This window comes from Melospiza georgiana, chromosome 19 (genome assembly GCF_028018845.1).
Source record: "Melospiza georgiana isolate bMelGeo1 chromosome 19, bMelGeo1.pri, whole genome shotgun sequence".
Classification (NCBI taxonomy): Eukaryota; Metazoa; Chordata; class Aves; order Passeriformes; family Passerellidae; genus Melospiza; species Melospiza georgiana.
This window is the reverse complement of record NC_080448.1, coordinates 8,542,911-8,564,748: the sequence shown is the minus strand read 5'-3', so window position 1 is coordinate 8,564,748 and position 21,838 is coordinate 8,542,911. Positions and strand designations below refer to the sequence as shown.

Sequence of the window (21,838 nt, the reverse complement as noted above, 5' to 3'; positions counted from 1 at the left end):
CACAGCTGAAAGGAGAGGGAATGGAAAAGGAAAAGCATTTTCTGCATGAGCCCTGTGCTCCATCAGCTCAGGGAGCTCTGCAAACACCAGAGCAAGGTGGAGCAGGAGGGGATGGCTGGCAGGGCCCTGGGGAAGGGCAGGCACAGCCTCTCCCTTTTGGCTCTGAAATTCTCCCAGCTAATCTCATTAAAAGGCACCTTTGCAGTGGGTGAGCACTGGAGCAAAGCTGGGGGCTTCTACCTATGAAAAATTACAAGTTTTTTCCATCTAGAGCTGACAGAATAATCTCTGCTCTGTGGAGACACACCAAGATTCTTATCCCTGGGGCCTAAGGGCCACTGTCCCCTTGCAGTTTTTAAGGAATAGTGTGGCAAAAGTAGCTTTAATGCAGATTGATGTTACAAGCATTGCTCCCCATGGGATTCTGATCCTGATTTTCTGTCCTTCAGCCCTTGACAGCACCTGCACACCTGGCCTTTCACTGAGTTAGTGCTCTCACACCACCACACATGAAAACAGCTCTTCTGAACCATTTGTAGATTCCTGCAGGAGATTCTTGCTGGTATTCATTTGTGTAACTTTGTGTTCACTGATATTTCTAAGAATATATGAACAGCTTTTTATCTTCCCAACCTTCCTATCCAAACAATCCCCAGACTATTCCCTGACACACTTGTGCAGGTAGAATTGAGAGCAAGAGCTACAAAATCTCATCTTAACATTCCTCACAAGTTATTTTTGAAATGAGAATACACATTTCCCCCAACCCCTTGACTCAATTACAGAAAGTCACCTTCTTTCAAAAAAAGCCATATTTTATTGTTTGATAAGTTAATTTAGTTAGCTTGGTTTGTCTTATTTCTGTAGTGCTGTGTTTAATTATTTTCATACTAACATGGCCAATTAAAAATGGCCACACCCCCTCTATTTTTAATTATTACATGCAAGTACTCCAAGAACTGATTGAGAATGACTGAGTCAAAGTTTTGGCTATACTTTTATTTACTTCACGTACTATGAACATATACATTACATGCTACAAAAAAATAAAAAAGGACTTTAACTGTCAAGAAAGTGGATAGTGTTATAATACAATGGCACATGTTCATATTTTTCTTCAAACAGGTTTGGTTAGAATCCTTCCCCAAAACCATTAACAAAAAGGAAGTGTTCTGCTCTTAAAGATGATTAGAAATCTTTGCATTATTAACAAATACAATTCAAACAGATTAACAAGATTTAACCAGGTCATATATTAGTAAAAAGGCAGGGGCTTACCAAAATGAAATATATATTAAAAAACCATAGCAGCCAGTTGTACTTTTTAGTGTGATATAACGTGTAAATGCACCAGAAGAACACAGTGTAATTGAGCATTCTGCTTTCATGGTGTATTTCTAGAAATGATTATTCTAGTTCTAACACCTGCCTATGCACAAGAGACCAAAACCACAGCCAAGGAAGAGACAAAAGATTGTGACCAACATTCTGAGCAATGATTTTTCTGCACGCATTGGGAGAAGGGAGGGAACAAACAGCAGAGGATAAACAAAGGCCACAAAAGGATTTCCTCTACATGTTCATGGACATGGGTTCTACCTATTTGCCTTGAAGAGCCTGACAAGTTGAAATGTCTATTTTGTCCAAATTCATACTCCTTTCTATCACCTATAAAACAAAATCACATTTCAGCTTAGAACTGAAGAGTGGAAAACAGTTGCATTAATGCATCAATCAGCTAAAAAAACTGCTTGACAAGAACTTGGGATTCTAGTGTAACAGCAGCTATTAAGACTCCTCTAGTTTCCTTATTTTGCTCTTTCAAAGTGTACAAATATTCACAATTTATACAGTCTTAACAAAACCACATCTACAAAGTTTGCAGGGAACTTGCTAGTTAATTCAATTAAAGTCTTTTGTATTAAAAAGGCAAGGTTTGCATAATAAAACTTCCAGAAAAATGATCTTTTGGTATCTGAATTCCTGATTGGAAAGGTAAAAATATATGGGCTTTCATTAAGTGCAGTTGGCAAAAATCCTTCAGAACAGTGTCACTCTAATGGCACACTGTTTATTGTGTTCCTTTTGCAATACCTGAAGAAAAACATAAAAATATATGGGCTACTGAAAAACTCAGTATTAAGTCTGTTATTCAGAGTGCAGCTGAACAGTTATAGTGAATATCAGGATCAGAGGAAAACAAATCAGCCTTAAAGAACTTGATGAGTTAGAGTTAGTTTCACAATTTTTTTGCTCTCAAAGTAAATTTTGTACTAAGCTAGAAGAGCTCTCACAATCACTGGCATGTCACCCTAACCAGAATAGCAATCCAAGGTAGAACAGAGCTGCAATTCCTCATTTCCATTCTTACCCCACTGTCCCTGCTGTCAGTTTTTGACATTAATCCTCAGTAGTGCTCATGAGACTGGTGATGGACAAGTGTGATCAACGTTAGTCCACAGAATTAATGAGTGCCCATAACCTGAACATTACTCAGACTTGCTGATGGATTAATTTTGAAGTAAAACAACTAGTACTTAAATAGAACAGAAATATTATAATTTCCAGCATGTTACAGAGTTCTGAGGTAAAGTGTTACCAGTATGGTTGTAGGGTTGGTGCCTTGCAGCAAAGGCCTTTGCAACCCATGAGCCTTGGGGTCACATGGTGTGAAGCAACCAAACCCAACAGTTTCAGTTTGATGCTATTTAGAAAAACCCTTCTGCATGGATTATACTGTAGTCAAAGTTACAAAATTTAGTTTGGTCACCAGAGTGCTGTGCTTGGAAAACAACCCAGGGTACAGGCAAGGGAGAGTTATTTCAGTGTTTAATTTCAGTTTACAAAACTTACTAAATCCATTCTGATTTATATTAGAGAAAACCAGATAATTAGAAGAACAGACTAAAAAACAACCATCAAGCAGTGCATAAACTGCCTACTCAATGCACTGATTTTCATCATGAGCTAGGAAGCCATATTTACTCTATTATGCCTTTTGAGAATCAATCCAGAAGCACACAATTATTTTCCATTAGTTTATTAAAAATAAAATCCTCATGAGTTCACTATCAAATATTTTACAGATGGGAATTAAACCAGAAGAGTCCCCAGACTCTTTAAAATAAAACTAATATTTGGTTTGTCAGTTCACCGTGCTTGACACTGATTTGTACTGTAACAGTATTGTACAATATTGAAGAATTCTAGAAAAATTAAACTAACCCTACACAATTTAATTTTATTGGAAAGCAGTGTCAATATTTTAGTATATTTAGTGAATCAAACACTGCTTTAAAGCTACGTATTAAAGTGCTATGCACGTATTTTTCAGCACTGATATGGAGGTTTACACTCCCATAAGCCTTGCATTTGTGGATAAAAGGAGATACTGTGTGTTAATAAAAATCTTAAATTAAAATCAGCTGCTATGTTTGGAGCATCAACAGTACTGAAGAAATCAATCTAGTGTCCACAAGGTTCTAGAATTCTGAGGTTGATTGGATCTGTCATTTACCATGAAAATGGTAAGGATCTGTAAATCATAAGGCTGTGCCCAACGGGCCCTTGCCTCAGTCTGTGCTGTGCACAGCTAACTGACCATGCAGAGCACTGCAGAGAACCCAGGATGGAAAAAAACACAGAGAGAGCTCCAGGATAAATTTGTGAAATTTCTATCAAGGTATTGAATTGTCTACGGTTGATCTTCATTGCCTGAGGAAGAAGCAACATAAGCAATGGGCCTGGAGAGAGCTATAAATGTTCTCTGAACATCTACAGCACTGCCTTCTCCAGCTGCTGCTGCTGCTGGAAGGTCCAGGCTGCTGTGCACGTGGACATAAGCAGGCATTACAACCTAGAATCATGGCCTAGTTCTGCCACTGGACACAGAGTTATCTACTGTCGTACCCTGAATGACATGACCCTTGCTTAAGGAATGGTGGTGTTGAGTCCCAGGGGTTTGCAGGTTATCAGAATGCTTATCCAAGCAATACCACTTGCAGCGTCGGTCCGAGCTTAGTCTTGATGGCATCTGCAATAAAAACAAGTTGAGATTGTTCCCATCTGTAAGAGCAACTGTTGAGCCACACTCAGCTGAAGTCCTCGTCAGGATTCTGTTGATCCAGCAGACGGACGTGTGTGAATGGAAAGTGACCACGTCTGCCATTACATTCTCCTTCCCACTGACCACTCATGTTAATCTTTGTGACCTTTACCAGCTCACCGACCTGTGGGGTAAGAAATAAACATGTTACAAACCAGAAACACGGGCAGGATCAGCTGCCACCCCTCCCTGGTGTGCTTCACCCACGTGCACCAGATACACACCCAAAAAAAGCAGCTTTAGTCCTGGCAGTGTCTGTGACACCAGCCTGCCCCCAATGCCATTCACTCCAACAAAGTGTATAAAGAAATGTGCCTCGATCAGGTGAGAACTACCTGAACTGAAGAGTCAGCAATCCAAAACCAACCTTTCCAAGTGCTCCTGGGACCTGCCATCCTGAGAAATGTGCCTTGCTGGGCTGACAGAGGCCTGCACACTGCTGGGACTCCACCCAGAGCCTCATAAAACAAGGCACCTCTATTCCTACTTGCACCTGGACCAAGTGGACACTAACCTGCAAGCTCAACTGCTCCTTAGCTTTGGAATCCCACTTTTCAAGCTGCAAAGTGGAGGATCTCTCATTCTTCACAGATTATAACAAGTGTAAGAAGTGCCATAAGGCTGCTCTGTTCCTGCTCTGGACATCCACAGTCAGCCACTACCAAAGGCAAAGCCAGATGGCATTTCAGGCTTTCCCAGCATGGATTTCTCAGAGAAATAAATCCCACTGAATCACAGAATTGTTTAAGTTGGAAAAGATCTTCAGGGTCATCGAGTCCAGCCATTAACTCAGCACTGCCAAGTCCAGCACTCATGGGAATAGTAAAGACAACAGATGCCTCTCCCACTTGCCCAGGAATACATCCCCTATTCTAATCTCCACCCTAATAGTGCCAGCACCAATTCCAAAGGCAGCCTCTGTCACCCCACTGTGACACAGGGACACACTGCACAGCAGGCCCTTCCCCAGGCTGTGCAGGTAGTTCACACCAGGACACAAGTCTGGGTCTGATCAGTCCCCAAACCTGTTCATATTTAAGGGCACTTCATTAAGTGGCACTCACACAACCCAAGGAAGCACAATTTACATTGTAGACACTCACTGCAGAGTCAATGAAAGCACCACTGAAAAGCTGCCCACCCATTCTACCCCTCTGCAGAATTTTATCAATAATCTGATTTACGAGTAACGTACAACGGTTTTTAGAATTCTTCCCACATCACAGATGGAGGATGCTTTTGGGATAGATAGACTCTATTTTCTTTCACTAATACTGTAAATAAACTCTGAGGGTGTGGCCAAAGGCCTTGCTGCATTTCATCCAGAAATTCACTGAATATGTAATTCACACAGACGCTCATCACTGTGTTCCAAATCCATCTAAAATACAACCTCATTATTTGCACTTTCCAGGCAGCCAGCAAAGAACAAGGAAAACAATTTCAGATGTTACCATTCTCCATTAACTTTACAGGTTTTAATCACTTGAAATCTTTTGCCAGAACAGCTTTTAACAGTTCATAAATTCAACCCCTTTCATGGACATTTAATTAAGCTTCCCATACCTCTCATGATTACTTATCTGGTAATGAGAGGCCCATTGGGACTCTTGCTGTAGCTTTATTTTTGCCTTTTGTAGTCATTAGTATAGACATTTTAATGAATCATATTTTGAAGAAAATCCTCTTATGTATTAGCTACAGGCAAAAAGAAGCCTTCCTCCAGTTCTGAATGCAAGCTTCAGCTCTTTAGGAATTTAATCATGCAGTTTGTATAATTTTGCTACTGCTAATAACCACTGGGGGGTTGTACCAACAAAAATACTCTGCTGACCAAAACAATACATCAGCTATCATTTAACAAGGGTAAGATTTAATGTGACAATACTAGAAGTGGAAAATCTGATTTCCTAATCACAGCCATGACCAGAACAATGTCCCAGATAACTTCAAACTGCTTCAGACCTGGATGTAATCTACAGATCAGCCCTCACCAGAGCAGTGTTTAACCTCCAGCCCACTGGGAAGGGAAAAGCACCACTTGCACTGGTTTGCAGACTGTGGGCCTGTGCTCTATCACACCTAATTAGTGTTCATTAGGGTTTATCTTGGATGCCTTACAATAAACTCACCTGCAGAAGGTGGGTTCAACAGAGCAGTGACACAGTTACACTGTGGGGTGCTTGGGAAGCTCCCCTGCTCCCCCAGCATCCTGCAGCTGGTTTTTGGTTCCAGGGGTGTTTCAGGGTCACTCAATTATGAATTCCCCTTACCATACAGAGCTACACTTGAAAGCTGCTTTTTGGTAACTGTTAAATGAGGAGACACCTCTGAGATCAAATATTCCTTTTTGGCCAGTAATTTCATTTAGCAGACACACTGATAGGGTTTTTATTCCCATTTCATTTATATATATATATAAACCTTCTCATTCATTCTTACATATATATCTATATATCTTTACATCTGCCAAAGCAGGACTGATTTTAAGCAAGCATGAACCATTTCACAAATGCTGCCTTAATAAAATGGCTCCATTAGATCCTGACTAACTGAAAGATCTTTCTAGATCTGCTTCAAACCTCTGCCTAGCAAGCTGCATTTCAACCACTCTCCTGAAGACAATACAGAGAAACCTTCCAAAAATTACTTATGATTACAAGTGCTGAAGTTTTAAAACCTTTAGGCAAGGAGTGGATGCTGTCTCTGAATTCTCCTCACTTTCAGCATTGATTTATGGCCACATCAGTCCATAGTGCATCATCCCACCAAGCACAGCACCTCAGGAACAACACTGTACCCTGCTAGAAAGCCAGCTTTGTCTCAGTCTTCATCAGAAGCTTTAAAACTAAATATACCCCATATGCTTCAAAGCAAAACTGAAGGTTCAAGTGAAGACTTCTGTATGCTGTGGTTTTATTCCAAGTACTCCTCTTTGGTGAGGTCAGGGTGGCAGAGTTCTGCTACTGTTACAAAGAAAAAAAATAAATCGATCGATCTCAGAGTCATTCACCACACAGATCTTCCCTTTTCCTCCTCTATTTTCTCTTAAAATACACTGAAATCTCCTTGCATAGGTCCAGTTACATGCAAAATAAATGTTAACTTCTCCTGCTGAATCTTTTCTCCATAATAGAGCACAGACTTTATTAGAACATCATCTGCTCTGATCCTCCTTCCCTGAACTCTTCAAAAGCATGTCAGGCTTAAAATAACAGAACAGCACAGATATTCTATTTGCAGTTTGGGCAAAAACTGTTTGATGTTAAGAATCTATTTTTCTCAGAGAAGCAGTGGGATCCACCCCCTGCCATGAATATTGCCAGATTTAAGGATAAGAGTTTTCATTTGGAAAGAATCCCACTTGCTGTATTTATAAAGAGGTCTGGGCAAAAATGGCCTGATCAGATTTACATAATGCTCTCTACTAAGTTATCTAAGAAAGAGATCTCTAAATAAACAGAGAAGGAACACCATGAAGTGAAAGGGAATGTGGAGAAAGGAGACAACAAGAGACAGCACTTTGATAGACAGGATGAAGAAAAACTTGGATAAAATGAAATATTGCTTTTTTCCTTGTACAGACATTGAAAGCAACTCAGTGACATTGTGATTGGAAATGATAAAAGCTGCAAAGCTTTGAAGGCCACTGGAAGCAGTGATAAATGGCTCACTTCTTAAAACTAAATGTTTGCAATATTACATACAGAATGAAGAACCACAAGTGCTATTGCATTTCTTAAATGGAGAGCAAGACAGGAATGTAACACCCTAACCAGGAGGGCCAAGGTGTCTAATGATAAATATTGAAGTAGTTTTAAGAGACCCACAAAGGCCATTTCTGGACACCAGAAATCCCCTGGGGTCTCACAGCCAAGCTGAGCTGACACTTCTCAGCTGCCTCTCCCAAATCCTTCAGCCACTCAGCCTTTCCCATCAGTTACTGAAAGACTCCAGAGGTGTAAGGTAGCTCAGAAAAGAGAGGTGTTACCCACAAAGCTGCTCTGCCTACAGCACTGCACTCTTGCCAGATCATGTGAGTTTGGTGAAGAGGATTGAACTAACCCAAGATCAGCCCTGGCACCCACAAGCTGCTCTCCAGCATGGAAAGCATTTCCTTTCACTCTAAGTTGCTTATGGCCTGGATTAGCAGCATTTCCTCACCCTCCCTGTTTCACTCCATGCTCCCAAATCCTGCACTGGGCAGCAGTGTGGGGTTCTTTGGTGGAATAAAGTGTGAAGTTAAGGCTTAAGAGAATGCAAAATTCAGAAAGAAAACCAAAAGGGTTTGCTAAATATGCCACAACAGTATCCAGAGGCTCAAAACCAATCTAACATCTGGTGATTACAACAGCCTGCATTCAGGAATCTTCCCAAGCTCCAGGGGGTAACTGGGTGGAAAGGGTGAGAAAAAGGAGAGAGACAGCATTTCAACCTTGATGAGAGTTTGAAGGGTAAAAATCCTCACATTTCCCCAAAATCTGGTGAGTTTACATAGATTTCCCTACCTGCCTCTCAACCCAAAAATATTCAGCCCTATAACAGAATGTGCAGCAACTCAGAGTGGATCTCCTACCTACATGGGAGAGATTTCCCACCTGCCAGGCTGCACATCAGTGATGCCCCTGCAGCCTGTGCTGCACCTCCCACTCCTGCACTGACACACACCTACAGCCAGGTCCCTGAAGTCCTGGAGTGCCTCCTGTGCTATGCACAATTGCACAAAGAATTTGAGAGTGCAGAGGAGATGCTCTGACTCAGCACAGAAACTGTTTTTTTCCCAAGTACTTAAAATGTTATATAAACAGGAAGTCAATTAGGTATCAGGAAATTCCAGAGCCTCTGGCTCAAAGAAAGCCTAGATTAAGGGATACAATTTACATATCCTAAGGCAAAGGTCTGCCACAGGGAATACCTTAGTCTCAATTTCCTCAAGTGTAACTTGGGAGAGAACTATCTGATGTGGAGAGATAGAGCACTCCAGTCACTTTTTTAAGAGGAAAAAAGACAAATCAAAAAGGGCCTGTGCAATTACTTGATCCTGTCAGGAAGTGAACCAACCTGGGGAAAACTCAGTGCTTTACTACAAACCCTGCTCCATCAATCACTGCTTTGTACCAGACCTAACAAACTGTGGTGTGAACAAGTGCTACTGCATTTCTTATCAATCACTGCTTTATACCAGACTAACAAACTGTGGTGTGAACTGTGAAATGCTCCTGCCTCAAACCTAAACCCAAAGTAATCTGCTTGAGGTGATGTTACAATTAAATTCTGTGTGTGATCATCATCTCAGTCCAGGTAATTTCAAAGTGTAGCAATGTTTCCACTGATTGCTTTAAAACTGCTGACACATTGGGGAGAAAAAAATGCCCAACACAACACAAACCAACAAACAACCCAGCACACCTTGTACAGATTGTGGTGAGGCACACAACAGCAAACACAGGTTCAGACATACAATTTATGAGCTGCTCCCTCTCCCTCCTCCCAAAATAAACATTTCAGAACTGAAAACATGGATGGGGAAACACTTATGTTAGTGATGGTTGACAACAGACACAATACTGGTTCGTTAACCTAGTAATAATCAACAATAATCTAATTTAAAAGTGACTCAAGTCACTCATTTTATCCATAACTTATTAACGATGACATAAAACCAGTATTACAAAGCTTTTCCCTTTCTCATTCCTCCAAAACTACCACGTGAGCAAAAGGGAAATCCCTTGAACAGATCTCTTCCTTCTACATTTTGCCCATTATGTACCTCCAAAGCCAAGGCTGTCTTGTCGTAGGCATTAGGGACTCGCTTCTGGATAACCCGGGCATAAATGGGGCCATTCTGGAGGTTAGGGAGCGGAGTGTTGATGCTGGGCTGGGCATAGGGCCCTGGCTCCGGCCCACCCAGTGGTTGTGGGTGGGAACTATCCTGGTTACCTCCAATCAGAGTGGGGACTGAAGCAGAGGAAGGTCTATACTTCTCGACGTAAGGAACGGGAATCATTCCCCTCTTCCCTTCGCTGTCTTCTGCGTTCCACCACTGCTCTTCAGGCTTATCCCGGATTCTCAGGATGTCTCCTTTCTTAAAGGGGAGATCTTCCTCATCATTGCCATTAAAGTCAAAGAGGGCTCGCACATACTCGGCCTCCTCCTGCCTGAGGATGACCCCGCTATTCTGCCTCGAGCGCGAAACCGGTTCTATCAAGGTTGTAGTGTCCAAATAGTGAATTTTGTAGAATTCCAGTAAAGATGGCAAAGAATCAAACTCTTGGTCACCTATTCGAAACCTGGTGGGATTCGACCCTGAAAAGAGAAGACAACATGTCAAGGAGAGCATTGAAACTACAAATCAAACATTTGAGAAGACAAATACATTTAAACAGAAGTATTTCAACACCGAATTTGATCACCTTGACATCATATTCAGCTTTTCTGAACATTTTCAATCAAAGGCAGCACTATCATGACCATGAGTAGTTTTTTAAAAAAGATTTTTTCAAGGAAAGAAAAGAGAAATTCTCTGGCATCGCCAAACTTCCCAAATTATGATAAAAATATCTTTGTTTCTTTCAGTGTTATATGGACCCAACAGATGAAAATGCTCAATACATCAGGAGCCTGTACAATTCCCCTGTTTTATACTCTAAATATAGGAAGCAAATTTTGGTACCATTTCAAGGAAATTATTTTTTTTAACTCTCTTCTGCTGCTCAGATCTATTTCCAAAGAACAACACTGCAATGATGGTTATTTACCTGTTGTAACACCTTGGGTTAAAGGCATGGACACTACAGAAAACTGCTTTGCACAGCAGCAAACAAATTAAGTTATTTTTCATTTTGATAAAAGATACCAGCAAAGAAAATTATCTCCATTCTATGCAATGTAAAGCAACAACCTATATTTTCTTAACAGGAATGACTCAGCCTTTTAATCTCACATCTTGTAGCTTCTTTGCCATGTTTGTCAGATGGAGCCTAAGCCATAAATCCAAACCTCAAATACACTGGAATACAGGTGATGTTCACATCCAAGCCATTACAAGCATCACTACAAGTGCAGAATATCCATTTCCAATCTGTGTGCTGTGCTTTTTTTTCCCATTTTATGTTCTTCAGGCTCAGCTGGGGGAAAAACACACACATGATGTTCTATTTCCACCATGCCCCATGCCAGCAGCTATGGGAAGAACTGGGGAAGGCTGGGGGAAGGGAGTGCAGATGAAAAGATTTATACTTTAATGAGTAACTCTTTTAGCAAGACAGAGATGCTTACTTTGCAAGTCTGTTTTCTCTGCAGGGAATATCTAACAGTCCCAAGCCTTAGCTCTGGAGTACAAAGCTAGCAGAATCTTTCAAGCTGTCACTGATCCAAAACTCCCTGCAAAGTAGCACTGTCAGCATGGAAAGCTAATGTTACAACAAGTTCTTTCAGGAGAGCAGAAAGGGGTTCTAAGAGAGAAAAGGGCAGATTCAATGAGACCAACACCCGAGAAATGAGTTCTGAAGTATCCTGAAGGAACAGCAGCATTAGTGGGGCTGCTTAAAGGAAATCCGAAGGAGCAGAACTAAGTCATTGCAAAAAGCATGTTTGCATGCTTTAACAGCTCTGAAAGGCTCTCTAAAGAAATGAATACAAACACAGTGAGCCAAAACCCAAAAGCAATAGTCTTGAAAATCTGCAAAAAAAACCCCTCAAACCAGCATCACCAGAGATAAAGGAAGTTAATGTAATTATCAGTGAGAAAAGTGAGCCCAGCATGGGAAGAGATTTAAGAATCCATCATATTCTCCCACAGTGTAATGCTGAGAGGATGCAAAACCCCCTCAAGTTTTGTTGCTGAGATGTAACATAGAGCTCTAGACTTGGCCAGAACCCTGGAATTTCATCCCAGTGGCACTGTCAGCTCTGTGGGCTCACAGGACAGGAATTCTGGCTGGACAGGCCTGCACCACTTCAAACAGCTCAGTGGGAAACAGGGAATGCTGCACTTCACCAGAGGTACAGGTGGGGAACACAGCAGGTCTCAGACCAACCTGGTGACAGAAACATGTGCAAATATCTAGCACTATTTTACCTTTAGCTTTAAGGATCAAACTTGACATCTGAGCAAAAAGAAAAAGTCATGGGAACTTTAAGAGCAGGGCAGCAAAGCTTTTTGCAACCCACATGGAGAAGACTGAGTCTCAGGGAAGTTCACTGACATGGAACTTATTTCACATGACAGAAACAGAGATCCTGAAACACCAATTTACCTCAGTGAAACCTGCTACAAGCTGACTCAGCCAGGGGGCTGAGCTCTGTCAGCAATGTGGGATTCACTGAGAAATCTTCACAGGTCACAGGAAATGAGCAGTTCATCAGTAACATTCATCAGCCTGGTCAATCTTCAATCTCCACCAGGATGAACGAGGCATTTTGGAGTGTCTTTTTTCTACTTTGGAACATGTTCACCCTCTTGAATTAATGCACAACAGCCTGAGGGACCTGCCAAGTGTACCTGAATACAAGTTGGACTTTAAAAAGTACAGTCCTCTAGAACATTATGTACAGAGGAGTGACAGAAATCACTGTACTGAATCCTGGAAAATCAGATCCTAAGAGGTGTTTTGCTCAACAGCCAGAGGACACAGACCCTCCAAACTCTGGGATCAGAAAGATCAAGGCACTACTTGAAAGGACAGAGAGAAAAGCATCAGAAAGGAGAGATGTCACCCTTCCAAAGACCACACTGCCAGAAAACCACGTGCACTTCTGATGCTTTTCTTTTAGAAAATGTAATGTGGCTACAGAAGATCTAGAACAAGAAATCTATAAACTTAATCTAAATTAATCATCAAGGCAGCAATCTCATAATCATCTGGAGAACTTAAATAGAAGACTCCTAAAATTTAGCTAAAACACACATAAAAAGGTCAACATAGTTCAAAGTCACAGGTGGTAAAATGCAGATTGGAAATAAAACACAACTCCTCCTTCCCAAGCAAGTGGAAAACTTTCCATCAGTTTAAATCTTTTGTGGATGTTCTTCAGCTACCATGAACCAAGTGATGTTCACATGCAGTGGGGAAATTATTCCACTCCCTACAGGCTCCTGGTACAATGAAATTCACAGATGAACAGATTTCAGAGGAATTCTTCAGCCTCTTGTTTGAACTGTGACACTGCTCATACCTGCAGGCCAATGGAATAATTCTAACAAAATCTAACAAAGAAAAAGTTACAGCATCAAGGTGAGTGGGGTTTTTTGGGAATAAGAGCAGCTTCCCTCATGACCCTGGGATCCCTCTGGAAGGTACAAGCCTGAGCAGCACAGTGTGCACATCTTCTGAAGCTCCCAGAAGAGCACAAGCATGGAAAGGTGAGTCCTTTGTCACGTCCTGTGGAAACTGGGACACTTGAGTTCTGGAAATTCTCTTTCTGCAGCCTGGCCCAGCTGGAGAAGCTGCTCAGGGAGTACCTCCAACACCAGCACTGCTCAGCTGAGCAAGAGGAACTTTTTGAATGAGAAGCACAAAGGGCTGAGTATCCTCTTCCTTCCTGACTCCACCTCCACTAACATCACTCCAGCCATCTCAGGATGCCACAAAAGGTGAGGAAAGAGTTAAAATCCAAAGAGTCCCACAACTGAAGAACGTTTCAAACCTGGCTCATATCAGTTCTCTCTTTATGATGCACATTCCCTCCTGTCACAGCCCTCTGACACTGAGCTGCCTTGTGTCAGTCTGGGAAAAGTGCTGGTGTGTGTTTTAAATATTGTCCAGATCTTGGGGATCAGGGCTATAAACCACCCAATATTGTGCTGGTTGGGCAGGTGGTGAAACCACAGAGACACTTCTCACCTTCTCAGACATCTCAGGGGGTTTGCATTTCTCCCTTCACTCCAATTGTGTCAATAAGGAGTTTTCTCTTCATTCCCAAGCTTTGGAAACTTTTCTTTCACAGAAATACAGGTCTTTATTTTTCCATCTAGTTTTATTCTATAAGGGTGGCTCCCTTTCCCAATTCAGAGTGTTTAGGGCCAGCAAAGCTGCTCTTATCAGCCAGAGCAGCAGTAAGACACCCCAGTGATGTCAGCCACTTCCTCCTGGAGCAGATGGGAACTGGGCTCTGAAGGCAACACATTCCAGCCCTTGTGCTTCCCCCACCCCCTCAGGGACACCTCTTTTCCTTGTTCTCAAGCACCTTCCTACTCATGCTGAGCAGAACAAATAAACCCCATGAACACCCTATAAAAACATAAAACTCCATTGAGTGGAAGAGCTCTGAGCACACCAGGAAAACATTCACTGAGGAGTTACACTCATTTCTGATCACTGCACTCATCATTTACAGATCACAGGATAACAGCAGATGTCTAATACAGCACTTTATAAAGTTACAACTAGTTTGCATTTCAATATATTTTTATCCCGATATAAAAATGAAAATAAAACCAAAACCCAAGCATGAGAGTTAAACCACTCTGCTCACACATGCCTAAAGCCACCTCACCCAGGGCTGAGTGTGGGTATCACTCTGTGAGGATTCTGTGATTCCAGGAGGTTCAGTCACAATGGAAGTGATCAAGAAAAATTAATCGCAGACCCATGCTCTTAAAACTCCTAACTGTGCAAACATCCATTTCTGCATTTTATCTGTTATATTTGCCTACTTCAGACAGACAAATTTAATAACATTATAAGGCTTCAGTCTTTATAATGCTGCACTCCCAACAGAGAGCATTTCTATCTTTAGGTATTTCAGGCATTTTTTAGTGCATATCACACATTTTTACCCCAAGCCCCCATGTCACATCATAAACACATGATATATTTAATATTTCCTCTGCTGTCTATCACCATGCTAATGCCTGCATGGAGCACTTGTTTAGGATTTCTTCAGCCATTACTGTGATACCTCATCACAAATTATCCCTTCCCACTGAAAACAGACTGTTTTTCTTTCCCATAATTCAGTGATTTATCCTATTTTTTAACATCCTTGAAACATTCCAGAAAGACATAAAAAATTCTGTTCAATTCTTTTTCCTTTGTTGAAAAATCACCTGCAAGAAGTTAGAAACTGCAGCATCAGTCAAAAGGTCAATTTAACAAAGAGTTTGCAAGTTTACTTTCTACTTCAGAAATCAGAGAAGGTATCATGTTTTTGTGACATTCTGGTTTTTAGGTAAGCCAAAGCCACTCATCTCATTCATTCTGTGCTGAGGCTTCCCTATCCCTGAGAGCAGCCAGGAGTTTCACAGACACTGAGCAGTCCAAGAACCCAACCTGGAATATTCAAATTTCCCAGAGAGATCTGTGCATTTGCCAAACAATCAATTGGTAAAAAAATTGTACCATACTAAAATATAGTAATTTTGTTTTCCCCTACTATTCTAACTTGGCCACAGTAAAAAAGCAGGACAATCTGCAAATGTTTAACTCTTTTTACTGCATTAGCTTCCCTACCCAAACACAGAATCATCTTCAATCTTCTACTGTTTTCACCTCCCTTCCACTGCAGAACAACCTCCCACTTATTTTCTTCTGGAAGAGCACCTTAATTACACTTGGAGTATAATTCAATGTACACCTCCCCAGCACCTTCTTTGGTTGGAGTGTGAAGGCAGCAGCATCAGCATGGAGGCAAGATTTAATTAAAATTACTGAAATCAGCGTGGGAGTGTCTGTAGTGCAGCAGGGATGCATCACCCCTCCCCAGAACCTCCAGGGGACAAATAAAAAGGAGACCAACCAAAACATAATTATACTTTTCCAGATATATTAAGCCTACTGTGGCACCAGCTTACACAGCTACTCTTTTAAAACAGAAGAGAATTACAAGGTACTTCATGATTTTAACCAAAGCCAGCCCACAGAATGCCACAAATGTCACTGAGCTTAGGATGTAACACAAGAAAAAAGTCAGGATGGCTGTACTGAAGTGATGCCACTGTTTTTCCAGAGATGAGTTGCTCCCCAAAAAACAACTGCCCAGAAGTGACAGACACTCATGAGCCAGTGCTTCTCACTGTCTTTAAAATCCAATTAGGTTGGACTCACAACAAAGCATCCTGGTGACTGACTCTGCTCCACACAACACCAGCCATCCTTGTCAGCAATTACAGCACCAAACAAACCTCTGCCTGCACACACAGAGCAACAGGAACCCACCACGTTCTGACCCCCACAGCAGCAACAAATTCCATTTCCAGCTGAATTCAGCCACATTTAACTTCTACCTGTGGAGCTCTGTGACCTGAGTGCACCGTGCAGCTCCGGGAGGTTCCTGGCACAAACAGGATCAGTTTAGACTTTCCCCATTTTTCCAATCTGAAATGCTTCCCCTGTATGACAGTGCAAACCTACTGGCACTAATCTTGTTTTCTCTCAGATTATCTCCTTAGTCAAACACTCTGTGCAGAGACTGAAAAATAAAACAAGTCTTGTTATATCTTTCCACCACTAGTCTCCTATTCCACCCACAGACCTACACCACAGTGTCTCTATCCACTTTCTGCCAAACAAGTTCACCAAATCTCTTGTTACACAGGTTTAGTATTATTAAAAATTATCTAGTGGCTCCTTGCAGAGGTGCTAATCACATATCCACATCATTTTTGCAAGGATTAATATCCAAACTCGAGCAGTTCCAGCAGAGGGACACCAGTGCCTTTGAACTGCACATTCTGACACATCCAAGGGTTCTGCACTGCTGGGGTTTACTTGGACTAAACAGCAAAAATTCTGCTTCTCCCTCTGGCACAATCGGCAGTGTGTTGTTTTCATTATTACATGTTCAGCTGATGAGAAATAATATCAAACTTCTCCTTTCAAGGGGAAACAAACTGAACTTCACATCTGATTTCAAGAAACATCCTGAGGAGTTCTCACCACTCAAACTCGAGCTCATCCTCCCTGATAACGCAAAACTGCCTTGTCAGAAGTCAGGCTTGGGAGATGACACTTGCACAGAACCACCTCCCGGCTGAGATAACACGGGAAATCTATGAATTATCGCTAAGGGGGTCAGGAAAACAAAGAGGTGCGAGGCTGGAGCCGTGGGATGCCCAACTCCAGGACACTGAATTTCCTGTGGCACAGGACGGCAGGTGCGGACACGGCTGCGCTCGGGCAGCGGCCGCAGCCGAACGCGGCTTAACTCCAGCACAAAGCGCTGCCGCCTGCGAACACCGCCCGGGCGCCCGGCGGAGCCGCCCCGCTTGCCCTGCCCGGGCTGCGGGCACCGCCGGCCCTGGGGGTCACTCACCCGGGGCCCCGGGGCCCTCGCCGCCGGACCGCCGGGCTCCCGCCGGCCCCAGGCTGTTGACGATGTAGTGCGAGACGCGGGAGCTCTCGGACACCGACAGCACGAAGTCGCCGGGGATGGTGCTGGAGTCGCGCACCAGGAAGGTGCCGTGGCGCTGGCCCTGCAGCAGCGATACGGCCTCGCCGCGGCTCAGCCGGCCCCAGTACCAGCTCGCCCGGTCCTCGGAGTCGAACTGCCCGGCCATGGGGGCCGCGCTCCTCCCCCGACCGCGGCCGCCGCCGCCCGCGGAGCCGCTCAAAATGGCGGCCCCCGCCTGACCTCACCTACCGGACGTGACCGCACACGGGGAGCCCTGACGTCATCTCCCCGCGCGGGCGGGGTCCGTGTGAGGGCGGCTGGGAGGGGCAGGCGGGAGCGGCCGGTGAATCCCGGCAGTGCCGGCATCGATCGGGCTGGGAAACACCGCCGTAATCAGCGAGTCCGACCCGGTACCGGACACCGCCTTCTTAACCACACCGGAGTGCCGCGTCCGGTCGTTTCTTGAACACCTCCGAGCGCGGTGACTCCGCCACATCCCTGGGCAGCCTTTCCAATGACCTTCTCTGGGAAGAAGTTCCTCCTGATATCCAGCCTTACCCTCCCCTGGCACAGCTTGAGGCCGTTTCCCCTCGTCCTGTCCCTTGGGAGCAGAGCCCGACCCCACCTGGCTCCAGCCTCCTTCCCAGCAGTTGTGGAGAGCCAAAAGGTTCCTGCTCCTTTTCTCCAGGCTCAGCTCTCCTGGCTCCCTCAGCCTCTCCTGGTGCTCCGGATCCTCCCTCAGCTCTGTTCCCTTCCCTGGTCGTGCTCCAGCCCCTCGATGTCCTTCCTGAACTGAAGGGACACAGCGCTCGAATGTGGCCTAAAAAATGACCAGCACAGGGGGACAATCCCTTCCCTGGCCCTGCTGCCACACCATACCTTGCCTACAAAGGTGGGGAAGGGTCTGGAGAGAAAGCCTTATGAGAATGGACTGGGGATACTTGGTTTGTTTGGAGAGGAAAACATTGATGTCAGACCTCATTGTGATCTTCAACATCCTTCTGAGGGACAGCACCAACCTCTGCTCTGTGACCAGGGACAGGGAAGAGCAGGAGCTGTGCCAGGGCAGGTTTAGGTTGGATTTTAGGAAAAGTTCTTTCCCAGACAGTGCTGGGCACTGCCCAGGCTCCCCAGGGAATGGGCACAGCCCCAAGGCTGCCAGAGCTCCAGGAGGGTTTGGACAACACTCCCAGGGATGCTCTGGTATTGTTGGGATGTTTGTATAGGGCCAGAAGTTGGAATAGATGATCCTTGTGGGTGCCTTCTAGCTCAGTATATTGTGTATATTTTCATCTGTACATTGAAGGCTGCAGCTCACTGTGTTTTCCTTCAGGGCTGTGCCAGCAGCTTCTCTCCTCATCTTCCCTGCCAGCCACATGTTCCCACCCATGGCTGTGCCAGCACAGCTTCTTTTCATGGCAGTACACACTGAATTGGGCCAACGAGCTGTTCTGGGTTAAAAATAGCCCTGTGAAAGAAAATGTTTTGTTTTATTCAGGGCAGTTCACTGACTGCAGTACCACAGAGGTCTGCAACAGCAAAGAGCTTAAGTTCCACTGGTGCCACAGAAGAACCATGTGTGTGTGGGCATGCACAAATTAAGAGTTCTATTTGTGAAAACACAGAAATATTTACCACTTTTAGACTGCTCTCCAAGATATCTTAAATGCCAGAGTAGTATGTGTCAATGTGTGTAGAATTTTGCTCCAGCTCTGCTCAGTTCTGTGAGCTTTTTTCCAGAAAGGAATGTGCTTTTTCAACTGTGTGTTGTCCCTGTGGCAGCACTTGCATAAACAATGTTAGAGCACAGCTGTCCCTGACTGTGAGGGTGCTGTGCTCCTCCCTGCACCCAATATCCTGCTTTTTTTAGGGCCCTGTAGCTGTGTCCTGGATGGGACTCTGGCATTGTGTGAGGTTACCAGGGTTGTACTAACCTCCACAATATCCCAGTGAGAAAATATTCTGTCTTACAGGTGGGGAGCCTGTGGATTCATCAAATCCATAAGAAAACACCAGGTGCTTGATTTCAGCCTCACAAATGCACATCCTTCCTCTGCTGATGCTGTTCTCTCTCCAGATGGACTGGAGCTAGGAGGAGCCCTGATCCATTTGGAAGTCAGTCCCAGTTTCCCTGGTGATGTGTGGGGTGTGCTGGCCAGCTGCAGGGATAGCACACACACTTCCATGGGTTTTTCACAGGTTTGAAAAGCTGCAGATCCTTGTTGAGAGCCCAGGACGGCAAGAGAGTTAAATCATATCCGCAGGAACACGTGTCCATTCTGTTCAGTGTTCACAGACCTCAAAACAAAGAAACAAACAAACAACCAATTCTTTATTAGGGCAAAATTCACCATTTTTCTGACTCCTACCAGACCTCTGCAAAAAAGTCAAAAGTCTCTTTTTTTTTTTTTTTTTTTTTTTTTTTTTTTTTTTTTTTTTTTTTTTTTTTGCAGACTGTTATTTTTTTCCCCTCCCTTCCCGGTCCCCATCTCCTGTTTTCAGCCGATGCCAGAACTGCGGGAATTGGTGTTTTCCATCAGGTTTTGGTTTTGCTTTTTGCTCACGTTGGGAATTCTGTTGCATGAGCTCTCTCTGGTGGTCAAAGAGGGGAAACCAATAACGCTCCTGCCCTAAATCGCTCCTGTGAGTGTCTTCATGCTGGAATGATTTCATAGGATCTTGGAATAGTTTGGGTTGGAAGTGACCTCGCAGATCATCCAGGTCTGACCCCCGGCTATGGACAGGGACACCTCAACTAAGGCAGAGCTCCATCCAACCTGGCCTTGATCACTTCCAGGTTATCCACAGCTTCTCTCCTACAGTCACTTTCTCACCTTCATTATTTGTAAAAGCTTTTCCTTACTTAACATTTCTGACAATGACTGGTAGCCTTTCCCAAATTTCTTTTTCCTCCCTTATTTAAACACTGCATCCCTCAATGGTTTATTACCCTCGCCCCATCCCTGCTGCACAAAGGCTACAACAAGGCACAGCCCTTCTGCTTCCTACAAATTTGAAAACAATTAACATGAATTTTAAGAATTCAGGTGATCTTTCATAGGCAGAGGGATTGCAGAGAGGAATGTAAAAGAAAAACAAAGCTCTGGGACACAGTCTCAGAAGAATAAACCTAAATCAGCTTGAAATGCTGAAGAATTCACTGTTAATTACAAGATCCTGAAAGGAATTACAAAATAGTATGAAAACATTCTATTCACTCACCTAGCAGTAAAAAGCCCCACTGGTACCCAGGTTTTGTTCCCCTCTCCTGATTTTATTGTCCCTACCAGTTGGCCAGAGATTGTTTTTTCCTAAGGAGCTCTAAAATTTTGGCAATGTGTCCAAAGCCACAGTCAATCAGTTGAAAGTTTCTTGCTGAGTGCAATGAGTGAATCTTGAAAAGGTGCCAAGCATGGAGGGCTGGAGTACAGCAGTGTTCTGCCTGAGGTGACATCCAAGGGATGTTGAAACAAAATCAGGAAACACCTGGGTCAGCCCAGGGTTCATCTGCACTCTGCTGACAGCAGGGCAAGGTGACCTGGTGTCACATAACCCTGTCCCAGCTGCTCCTTGAAGGGTTTGGCTTTGTCAAGCTGGTCTAGATCACATGGTGATACTGTGTCCTACTTAGAAAACTAAACCTGAAGGAAGGTTCCATGTCTTGGTTTCTTTTCCCTGTGACCTGAAGAAACAGCATTTATCCCACAGAAATGTTTCCTCCTGTTTAGGCTCAGCTGCTCGCAGGAGGTGCCTGTGTCCTGTTTATTCCTTTTCTTCACCTCCTGTGGCCTGGAACCTGGCTTCACACCTGGCTTGCAAATGTCACCTGTGCCAGCAGTTCCTGCCAGGTGCTGCTGTGGGATGTCAGCAGCACTTTTGGTGAACAGTGACACGAGCCTTTGTGCAATGAGCTCTGTGTGAAGACTTGAGAATAAATAATCTTGGAATGAGTGATGGGTAGAAGGATCTCTTGATCCCTCTGGATTTTGTGTAAGGGGAGCAGCCTTGGTGCTGCCAGCTGGGAAATGTCTTGGTGACAAAGTCTAAATTTGAGTTTTCCTGGGAGGTACCATCAGTTCAGAGGGAAAGTGACGAGTCACAGGAAATGCACTGGATGGGGTTTATATGTAAACACAGAAATGAGGCGTGGAGCAGCCTGAGATGGAGGGGAAGGTCCTGCTGGAGAGGTAACAGGAATTCCTAGTGGTGTGATAATAACACACAATAACACTGGGATGTGGCTGTGTATCCTGGCAGTTGTGTGAAATAATGATGCCAGGGCAGGAGCAACTCCTCAGCTACAACAGGGCTCTGGTCTGCTGTGTGTGAGGGAATGGAGCTGATTAGAGTCATGAGGGGAATGAAGAACTGGTCTCATGGGGACTGGTGAAAGCATGTGGT

The 21,838-nt window shown here is 43.9% G+C and overlaps 1 protein-coding gene across 3 annotated transcripts; it reads right to left on the bottom strand.

Annotated features, from left to right (window-relative positions):
• Positions 1–977: 977 nt before the first annotated feature.
• CRK (CRK proto-oncogene, adaptor protein) lies at positions 978–17,666 on the bottom strand. Of its 3 annotated transcripts, XR_009115397.1 has the most exons (4): positions 17,360–17,666; positions 9,876–10,411; positions 6,906–7,071; positions 4,145–4,229 (listed from the first exon to the last, which is right to left on the bottom strand). XR_009115397.1 is itself a non-coding variant. In XM_058037551.1 (3 exons), the coding sequence occupies exons 1-3, from the start codon at positions 17,601–17,603 to the stop codon at positions 4,092–4,094; spliced, it is 918 nt and encodes a 305-aa protein (XP_057893534.1). In that variant the 5' UTR covers positions 17,604–17,666; the 3' UTR covers positions 978–4,091. The 3 variants fall into 3 exon arrangements, 2 of the variants coding, with proteins under 2 accessions (XP_057893534.1, XP_057893535.1); XM_058037551.1 differs by lacking the exon at positions 6,906–7,071 and having other exon boundaries at positions 978–4,229; XM_058037552.1 differs by lacking the exon at positions 6,906–7,071 and having other exon boundaries at positions 4,137–4,229; positions 10,046–10,411.
• Between the last annotated feature and the right edge of the window lie 4,172 nt (positions 17,667–21,838).

Bases quoted from the DNA above. Each gene is read 5' to 3' on its own strand.
- CRK (XM_058037551.1), bottom strand. From the start codon at position 17,603: ATGGCCGGGCAGTTCGACTCCGAGGACCGGGCGAGCTGGTACTGGGGC. The intron at 10,412-17,359 runs GTGAGTGACCCC...TTCTCTTTTCAG, and splicing joins CGAGGGCCCCGGGGCCCCGG to GGTCGAATCCCACCAGGTTT. The intron at 4,230-9,875 runs GTACATAATGGG...CTTACCCCACAG, and splicing joins AGACAGCCTTGGCTTTGGAG to GTCGGTGAGCTGGTAAAGGT.